The sequence below is a fragment of the Vigna radiata genome, chromosome 1 (assembly GCF_000741045.1).
Source record: "Vigna radiata var. radiata cultivar VC1973A chromosome 1, Vradiata_ver6, whole genome shotgun sequence".
Taxonomy (NCBI): Eukaryota; Viridiplantae; Streptophyta; class Magnoliopsida; order Fabales; family Fabaceae; genus Vigna; species Vigna radiata.
The window spans coordinates 2,280,103-2,290,460 of record NC_028351.1 but is presented as its reverse complement, the minus strand read 5'-3'; the positions used below and the strand labels follow the sequence as shown (position 1 = coordinate 2,290,460).

The following is a 10,358-nucleotide window of genomic DNA, read 5'->3' as shown; positions in this document are numbered from 1 at the left end:
CATTATAAGTAATGGATTGGAGGCAGACCCACGTCTTTGTCTCCCATTCAACCCTCAACGTTCTCACTTTTCCACACATTTGAAATTTAAAAAAAAAATATTTCATTTCCATCTTTAAAAATAATAATAATAATTAGAAAAGTGAAAAGCGAAAACCAACGACCAGCTTTTGCAGAACACTGCGAGATTTCCCGCCTCTAAAAAACGACGTCGAACTACAAAGGCGGTACTCGCGTGGATTCTCGTTTTGGGTTTAGATTTATTTCAATTTTTTATTTTTTAAATAGATTAATTGATTTTTTTTTATATATTATATCTAAATTCAGACCTGTAAGATTTTGAATTTTCTTTAAAAATATAATTTTCTCATATATATTCTATTTTGTCTCTTTATAGAAATATGAGTTTTGAAGATATTTTTGTTAAACAAATGTTATCCATAAGAAGATAACAATAGGCATATCATCATACTTTTATACCAAAATAAACATTTAGTTTCTTTATTCTTCTTTAGAAGTTTTAGTAGCAAAATTTGGATTTTTAAAGGTGTATAAAAGTGATTTTGCTAGTAAATACACTGTCCTAGAGTAAAAAAAGGTACTTTATTCTCATTTATTAAGTAGTATTGAGTTAGATTAGTGAAATGTATCATTGGCTGAGGTAGAATTTTTAGTCTGTCATAATTATTTGAAGTAATTTATAATAATTTCTGAATGTAAAATTGATAAAATTATACTAGTTATATACATTAATTAAAAAACAATTTTTGCCTTCTAATTCTTCGAGTATAATAAATAATATAATGGAATGGTGACAGTTTTATAAATATGAGAATTGGAATAGAAAATAATATGGGAAAAGCATGTAATAATCTATGATTATTTTTATACTTATTGGAGTCTAAAATGATATAAAAAGTTAATTTTTTTAATTCAAAATGAATTTTCTTATTCCTTCTAAAGCTTTTCTTTTTTATTTGTCTTTATTTTCATTCTCTTTAGCATTTTTGTATTCTTCTCTTTGTTGTTGGCTTCATCTTTGTTCTTTTTCGTGTTCATCCTTCGTTTACATTGGCATTCACATTTAGTTCTTGTCATCATCAATGTGTTGTGGTGGTGTTACTCGTGCTCTGGTTTGGTGACTCTCGTGCTCAAGTTTGATTTGGTGATTCTTGTGCTTTGGTTCCTTTCGTGTTATCACTTTTGTAATGGTTAACTCGTCATTGGTTGAGGTTATCCTCTCCTCGTTTAGGGTTTTAGTGAAACATAATGCAAATAAGCTTAGTAGTACATGGTTTCATGTGATGTTCGTGGTGGCAAATATGTTTCAGGCACGGTTCTACGTGGCTGTGCTAGAAGTACAGTGCAACATTTTTTGATGACACTTGTGATGCAAATAAGTGCAACAATTTCACATTGGTTAAACTCACTTGCAGTCCGATTATTAATGTTCGGAGAATATGATGACAACAACGTCTTCTCTTTCAAAAGCAAACATCGCTTTCAAACGAAACCTGACAAGTTGTTCTTTGGCGTGCGATAAAGGAAGAAGAAGAAGAAAAATGCGAATTGAGAGAAAGTAGATATCGATTTAGAGGAGGAAGATTTCTAATCAATGTTGGATGAAAAAAATCAAGGAAGAGCTCAATAACATCATGGGAGGAGCATTAGTGGAAGATGTCGATTGCAGTTTCTATACTCGTTAGTAGTTAACCATTATAAAAAGTTGAAAACTTTCTATACCAATTACAGATTGGTATAGAAAATCTTTTTAACCGGTATAAAAAGATTTTTCTATACAAGTGATATAATTAAATATAAGAGTTTTAAATCTAGATAAACAATAAATATTCAAATATCACTATGACTTCGTTGAAAACTGATCTTAATATGAATTATCTTATTTGAACATAATAAAATCAACTTTAAAAAAAATGTGAAAAATGAAAGAAAAAAAAAGTAATAGTCATAAACTAAACATTTTGATATTCAGGAAAACAACTTATTTTTTTATTTTTTTTTTAAATTATTTTGTAAACTAATTTCTTTCCTTAATAACATGCTCTAACATTTAAAAAAATAAATTTAAATAATTAACTATATTCTGAAACATTCAAATTTAAAAAATAAAATTAATTTAACAAAAACAAAATGTAAATAAACACATTAATTAAAACTTTAATGTTTTCCTGATTAAAGTAAAATAATTAAACTGAAATATTGTTCTCAATTCAGTTAAGTTATTTTTAATAAATAAAGATAGATTAAAAATTCAAATAAAAGCAAAAGAAAATTGTCAATAACTGCCCCTAAGTAACAGAAACTCATTTGGGCACTACTGTTCAAGCAGCAACAATGGAGGGAAGAGAGAGAAAGTTTTCTCTCTCCTCTCAACCGGAACCTTTCCACACTCCCCATTCCTCTTTCTCCACTCCAATGCAACAGCATCAATCTCATGTGAGTTTGGCTATCTTCAAAATTTGAAATTTTGAATTTTTTAAAAACAAACCTAACTACCTAACGTCACCATCACTGATTGCTATCTCCGTCGCCTTTAGCGCCACATCTGACGACTCTGATGGTTTTATGGCTATTCAAACGCACCCATTTCCTCAAAATTTGATTTTTGTAATGATATGTTGTTAGTTTTGATTTTTGGTTCTTTTGTTTTGTTTTGATTTATGTACAGAACGTATATATAGTTCCTTAACTGTTTCTTTTTTTCTTTTTTGTTTTGCATTGTTGTTCTCCTTTTAGAATTAGAATTTTACCGAGTGACAATTTCTGAAATAAAAGTTTGTTTCAAGTTCAGCTTTAATGTTTTTAGTGCTGTTATCTGATCATGGTTGAAATTGATATTTTACTGTGACAATTTGCGTAATCAAAGTTGTGGTAGATGTCAGTTTAACTATTTTTAGCTTCAAACTTCAACTAGAATCAATATTTTGCTTTGAAAATTAGGGTGCTAAAAGTTTGTATTGAATTTCAGTATAACATAGATTTAAAATTCAAATTCTGATTAGAGAAGAACAGGGAAAGTTTGGTGTTTTGTGTGTTTATGTTTATGTGATTGAGTTTTGATAATTGTGGTTCTTCCAGTATAAGTATATTTGGTTGTGCAGGAAATTATGGCTTTGAAGAGGGCATATGCAGATGTAATTCTGAATACTATGAAGGAGTCTGCAGGTCGGGTAATGGTGTCGGAAAAGAGAGCACTTATGCTCCAGCAGGAGCTCACTGCAACCAAAGAAAATGCTCTTCATATGTTAATACGTCTGAAGACGATGATGGATACTAAGGTTTTATTTTCAGTGCCAAATTTTGTGGTTGTTATGGTTATTTGATGATTATAATGATTTGAGGATCTGGTTATGTTAGATTTTAATTTAATTGATATTGAAATGTTAGATTTGTATTTGACTGGCAGTGAGCATTTAACGCCAGTTTATAAGAATGGATTTTGTGTGAATGATGAAGTAGAGTCACTTTTAAATGCATTTATTAGTATGTTTTGAAAACTTTACGGGTCACGTTCCATTTTTAAGCACGATGTAGTAGAATCAAGAACCATTCACCTCTCACTGAATCAATCTATTATGCAGAGTCAATTGTTTTGGAAGCCATAGTAGTCAAACACATCAACTAGTCTTAGAATTTGTTTTTGACAAAAGTGATTTGTATGGCACACCAAACAAGCACCTTGGCGATTGAGTGATGTTGTTCTTTTAGATCCGCACCCTCACCTTCAATTTTTCAGTTTCTGCCTACTTTAAGCTTCATTTTGGAATCTGAAGTGGAAGATCCTTATGATCACATGTGATGTGCTTGTAGGATGAGGTTTTTCATTTTGTTGCTCAAGTGGAATTCTGATAGAACAAAAAATCTTCTATCTAATATGTGTGTCAGAGAAAGAAGTTGGTTGGGTCAGTTGTCGGTTAGTTGAGCAGAAACTATTTATAAGGGAAGTTTGTTAATAGTTGGCAGGAATATTGTATAGAGGGAAGTTTGTCAGGACAATTGTAAAGTTCTGTGTGGGAGGGTTCAAGTTTCTTGAAATACCTTGGACTAATTCAATTGAGAACTGTTTCTCTGTGAGAAGTTCTTTAAGATCAATAAAGACATTCTTGTGTCTCTAGTTACTGTTTCTAGATCCAACTCTCATCCCATTTCTATCAAATTCACATTTATCATTTTCTGGATGAAGTAATTTGTTAAATTCAACTCTTGGCTATATTGTTATTGTGTATTTCATTTTGGCTTGTAATTGAAAAAGGCCTAAACAAGTTGTTTTTTGTTATCCTCTGAAGTAAGCATTGATCTTGTTTTCAGTAGGATGCTTTGATGTTTTAGGATGATTGTTTGGACATGTATTCTTCATTGTGTGTGTATAGCTGACTCAATTGAGTATTAACCTCTTATTCTCTGCTTAGTGTTCTTCCCCTTTCCTATGAGATTTTGCTTCCCACCTTATGCATTTCCTTTGCTAATGCTAACAGTGGTATAATTCCCCTTTTTTTATTTTATCATTCTATCTTGTAGTCAACTTACGCACATGATTTGCATTTTTTAGTTTATTAATTTGCCTTGTTTTCAATTTCAAATCCAGCAAAAACAAAGCATTTATTATTTTCTAATCATCCTTTTGTTTTGGCAAGTCAAAAGTTTTTCACTTGAAATTACATAATGTAGGAACTGTAAAATATCTGTCAAAACTAAATTTCAGTTTTCTTCCATTGATATTTTAACAATTTACAAGTTCCAGTCTACACCACTGGTTAGCTGTCATGAACTTTCAATTTGGATTACAAATTTCATCAGAGTTTTTAACGGTGCACTATATAGTACTATAGTGTGTGGCGGTGCACGCAGGACCCTACTCGTTGAAGGGGTTTCTGTTGTGGCCTTCGTGGACCAAATAGAGGCAGTAGCAGGCCCTATAGAGGCATTATGTGTTAGATTCCATAAATCCCCATTGAACAAAGACACTGGATCTTTTTGAAGGCCTATTTTTCAAATTGAAAAATTTAAATCTATAGATGTAATGATAGTGAAAATGATAAAGAAGAATTGAATTTAGAAGATGATAATTGGCACATTCCTTTTGTTGGTAATTACTTATATGTTATGTTTAAGACACTTGTGACTTTTTATTGTTAATTATGAATGTTATTAATTTTTAGTAATTTTCATCCTTTATGAGAATCTATATGTTTAGTAGACATTAGACCAAAAGAAAATCTAATAGCAGCTTTTCCATATATTTTATCTTGCTATAGCATTTTTGGAATCAAATCCGGGGTTTATAACATTGACTTTAATGAAGTTTGAACAAACTTATAATCTAAAAATCTTGGATGGATTTTCTTGTTTCTTCTTTGAAAGTCATAAAAATCTTTACCTCCCTGCTTGTCCAGTGAGATATGTCCTGCTTCAGATTACATATCTTTACCATTTTGTCACTTGAATTCCATGTTATATGTGGAATTAACATAATTTTTATGCTTACACGTAGTTGCACTATATATATATATATATATATATATATATATATATATATATATATATATATATAGGCACTACATATATATTGCCATTTCTCTGTTAACTAAGTCCTAAAAATTCAAGTGATTGGAGGAGTGGTGGTATACATTTCTCCACAATATTGGGTGGTCAATGTTAGGTATCTGAGTATGAAACCTAACCAGAACAACCTCTAACACACTCACACCAAGCAATAGAACAATGAACGAATGATAATGAAGGAATGAATTTTTTTTATTGATGGTGATAGAATTCTTTGAATAAACAAAAGTAAACAAGGATAATTGGGAGCATAACCTTCTTCAATTACTTGGGAGCATAACCTCCCTCACAGGACTATAGCCGCCTATCAACAAACTCAATAATAAAAAACTTAACCCTAACAATAGATTCTAGCTTTATTTATACTAATTATTTCCCGCCCATCTTGTGCTAAATATTTCCCTAGAATATCGCTCTAAATACACTAAATATTTCCCGCCTATCCTAACTGCTACAACAGTTAAGATAGTAACTTTTCAATCGGTTGGTTCAGGTTCCTTGCTACTTCCCACCGTTCGGCTCGAGCTCTCACCGCCTTTAGCCGTTCGGGTCGAGCTCTCACTGCCTTTAGCTGTTCGGCTCGACTCCTCACCGCCTTTAGTCGTTCGGCTCGATTCCTCACCGCCTTCTACCGTTCGGCCTGACCTCTCCCCACCTTCCCCGTTCGGCTTGACTTCTCACCCCACCTTCCCCCGTTCGGCTTGAATCCTCACTGCCTTCTACCGTTCGGCTTGACCTCTCCCCGCCTTCCACCATTCGGCTTGCTTCCCCTGCCTCCTACCGTATCATCCTATATCCAATCAGTCAACGATGACAATAAGCTGTTATACCCATGTCAGGATTTGTAGGAGAACAACAAACAAATCTTAAATCTTAGAATGAAATTTGGTTTATTACATGACTCAATTTATTGTTGTTTATGTAGTTAGGTTTCTCATTGATTGAAGAATCCTTGGATTTTTATATACTGTCTTATGTAATTGCATTCCCACTTTGATGTGTTTTTCCTTTTCTGGTATTCTTAGACCATGCATTTCCTTAAACTAATTCTTTCTTTGTTAACAGACAGCTGAAGCAGAGAAAGCATCATTGCAGCAGCAAAGAAAAATTGAAGAGCTTGAAGCCCAGTTGAATGAAGCTGAGGATGTCGTAACAGATCTTAGGGCTGAACTGAAGCATGTATACCTTGTGCTAGAAAAGATAAGGAATAACCAGGTGCTGCCTTTGAATGGGCAGAACATAAAGCAGGTTGCAACTTGTGTTAGTATAAAACCTAAGACTTCAATATCGTCTCCTCATAAAGAACTTGAATGTATAACAAGCTGTGATGTGGTAAACAAATCACTGACTATGAACATCTTAGATAAGAAGCAATTGCACATCTGTAATTTGGAGGATTCTTCTGGCCATGACTCTGACTTTGCTTCGGTCATCACAAGAAGCAAGGATTCTGAACTTTGCCGAAATGGATTTACTCAGAGAATCCGTGCACTTGAAGGAAATTTGCTGGATGAAAAGCTGCTCATGCAAGACGTACACAATCAACGTTATGGTAAAAAACTTGGGGTCATTGCTAAAGATGTTGATGGGAAAGTTGCAAAATTTAGTGCACTGACTGAGGAAATGAAAATTAGTAAGCATGTCAAGCTCCTTAAAATACCAAAATGGAAGATATTTTCCGGGTACAGGTCTCAATTTCTATCTTGTAAATTTCATTTTAATGACAGCAGCAAATTGAGCAAAGATGTGTGCTCTCTACCTTCTATCAACCTTAGTGCCATTATCAGATGGAAAAGAAAGAGAAGAAGGCATAGACATCTAGGAATTAAATCTTCTGCTTTTAGAAGTTGTAAACCATCATTTGTTCTTGAGCAGTGCTCATCTGTCTGTGATAATGCCAAATGTTGTGAAGATGAAAAGGATGCAAATATGAATTCAGTGGCACTTTTGACTGATGCAGAACCTGTGCATGGGGCCACTGAGCTAGTGGAGAAAGCAATTGAGAAGGATAGCAAGTTATCGAATACAGGAGACAGTGCTGAACAGAATCTAACAGGACCAAGCTCTGACATGAAAGTTGAGGTTGTTGTTGTTGATGTTTCATCTACAAATAGTGATATGAAAGATGAAGAAGCTTTTATAGAAAAAGATAGATCTTGCAGTCAAGTAGATGAAAGTAAGCCTCTGAAATATACATTCCAAAGGAAGCGAAAAAAAGAAGTTTTGGGAAACATACACCAAAACTTTGATTCTAAGAAGAGCACAGTGAAGAGGAGGGTGGAGGACAAACAAAATGGTGCATGGGAACTCCATAATCTAGCATAATGGAGGAAACTTTTACAAATAACCAGCACCAGGTTGCTTATCAGGTTTGTTCAATTCTAATTCACACAATAACTCCTCCATATTGAATTAGGAAAAGAAGCATGGCTTATTTGAATGTGAATTAAGTTCTAAGATAAATTTGGTTAAAGCAAAATGAAGGGTTATCTGTTAGTTTGTTTTGGATTTAAGCACCAGGCTGATATACTTGTTTTCTTTATGCAGCTTATCATTGTCTGCAAACTGCAAAATGATATTGATATCAATATGAGTGCTTAAGGCTTTCAACTATAGCAGACCTTTGAGGTTGTTATCTTAGTCTCTCTTAGCACATCAAAGATGTTTTTGTAAACATTTAGGCACTCTAGTTTTTTGGTTTTTAAATTATTTCTGCATTTCTATCCATATAGAGAAAAGTGTTGTTTCTACTGATTGCCTATGTTAAGTGCTTAATTCAAGCTAGCTTAGCACTTCCATGACATGTTGATGGCAACCCTGGATAGCTAATAGATATGTATTTGTAGGATGTTTTTTTTTATTATTATTATTATTGTTGTTGGTATTATTTTTATATCTCTCCATAAACTATGAACAATTATATGAAGAAAAGTTTTATTGCCGGCAGATTAGAACTTATACTGATTTGTAATTGTCTTATTTTTCTTCTCAAGAACATCACTACGCTGCATATTGGAGTTGCTGAAATTTGAAAAGTTTTAGAATTGGAAATATGATTATTTTGAAATCTGATGAACTTAAACTAGACAATAAATATTTATTATGGGTTTAATATTCTTTTTTTCTCCCTTTTATCCATCATTATCCATCACGTATTTTTGATTTGACAGCTACAAATTTTGTTTTATATTTTTGTCCTTGAAGCTGTATACAGAAATTGAAAGAACCATTATTGGAACCAAAGGTCCATACCTGTGTTACTTTGTTGTATACATGTTTGAATTCATGGAAACTCTTTAATTTCTTGAATTCATGGAAACTATACACAAAAATTGAATTCAGTTCTTTCATTGTATTTGTATAATCTTAAATAAATCAAGTTCTTTCATTGTATTTGTATAATTAAACCCATTATTTCACAATCCTAAATAAATCATTTAGGAACAAAATAATAAATTTGAATAATTTTTTGAAATCATTTATATAAATTTATAATTTAAATAAAAAATTAAATAAACTTTTAAATTACTTATTTAAATTAACTGATTTAAAATAAAAATATAGTATCTAATTAAAATAAAAAAAATTAAAACTTACCGATTAGAGTTTGAGGAAGTGAAAAATTTTCAACCTTTTTATAAATAGAAAAAATGTAAAAGTTGTGAAGTCATTTCGAAGTAACAATTTAGGTTAAAGGCTTACCAACCTATCTGAAAAAACAATTGCATGAGTTTTTCTCTCATGGTCACATCCACCTACTCCTCTATTCCAAACTTCATGAATCATATAATCGGTATAGAAATTTTAGCTCATTGGATTGATTAAATTTAGATAATATAAACAGAAATAATTAAGTTCGTGATTATAATCTAATTAGTTTACTTTGATCAAGAATGTTACTGATAAGACATATATTAAAACAATTTATTTCAAATGCTTTTAGTATATAAGTATTTATTAGTTTATTATTTTTATTATTCTTTATATTATAATGAATTTATTTATTATTTTTAATTTTTTGCCTATTTTTTTGTAACTTTAATTTTGTAATGAAAAGTAATTATTGTAATATTTTGTTTAATTAATATGTAAATTAAAATTTTAAAAAAGAAAAACTAAAATGACGTACGTTGAAAAAATATTAAAATTAGAAATGAGGTAACATTTGAAAGAAATAAAAAAATAAAAAAAAAAATTAAATTTGATTTAATTAATACTCATTAAATAAATTAATTTAAAAAGTTATTTATTCAAATAAAAAAGTATATACATCTTTTAAAAAATAAATAGAAAAATACTAAAGAACAAATAAAAGTTATTTTTTTTAAATAAATTTTATTGCATAATAAAACATAGTTGTACATTGGTGGTGAGAAAATAGTTTCTTCAATTATATGTTTTTTTTAGGATCATCATGATTCACACACACATGTCTTCTGATTTTACTACCAACCGTTAACACTCTTGATCACCCTTAAACCCAACCATTCTTATGATTTCACATTGCTTTATTAATATCCACTCTTAAGCTATATAGTTTCCAATTATGATATCACATTACCAAAGTAGAACTCTCATACTTTGCAATGATGAAATTAACTTGAGCTTTCCATTTTCACTTCTTCAACGTGCCAACCTGAACTACTTTCTTTTCTTGACCCACTAACTTGTAATCGTGCTTAGATCTGCATCCTTCTCGACTCGAAGTCACTAGCTTGATTAGTACCTAATCCTCTTATGAGACATCTCAAACTAGGATTTTCCAAGTTGTCTTTC

General features: G+C 31.3%; 1 protein-coding gene across 1 annotated transcript; it reads left to right on the top strand.

Annotated features, from left to right (window-relative positions):
• The first annotated feature begins 2,299 nt into the window (after positions 1-2,299).
• Positions 2,300-8,540, top strand: LOC106766319. The gene is made up of 4 exons (XM_014651055.2): positions 2,300-2,456; positions 3,122-3,298; positions 6,648-7,951; positions 8,130-8,540. The coding sequence occupies exons 1-3, from the start codon at positions 2,355-2,357 to the stop codon at positions 7,905-7,907; spliced, it is 1,539 nt and encodes a 512-aa protein (XP_014506541.1). The 5' UTR covers positions 2,300-2,354; the 3' UTR covers positions 7,908-7,951; positions 8,130-8,540.
• Positions 8,541-10,358: the final 1,818 nt, after the last annotated feature.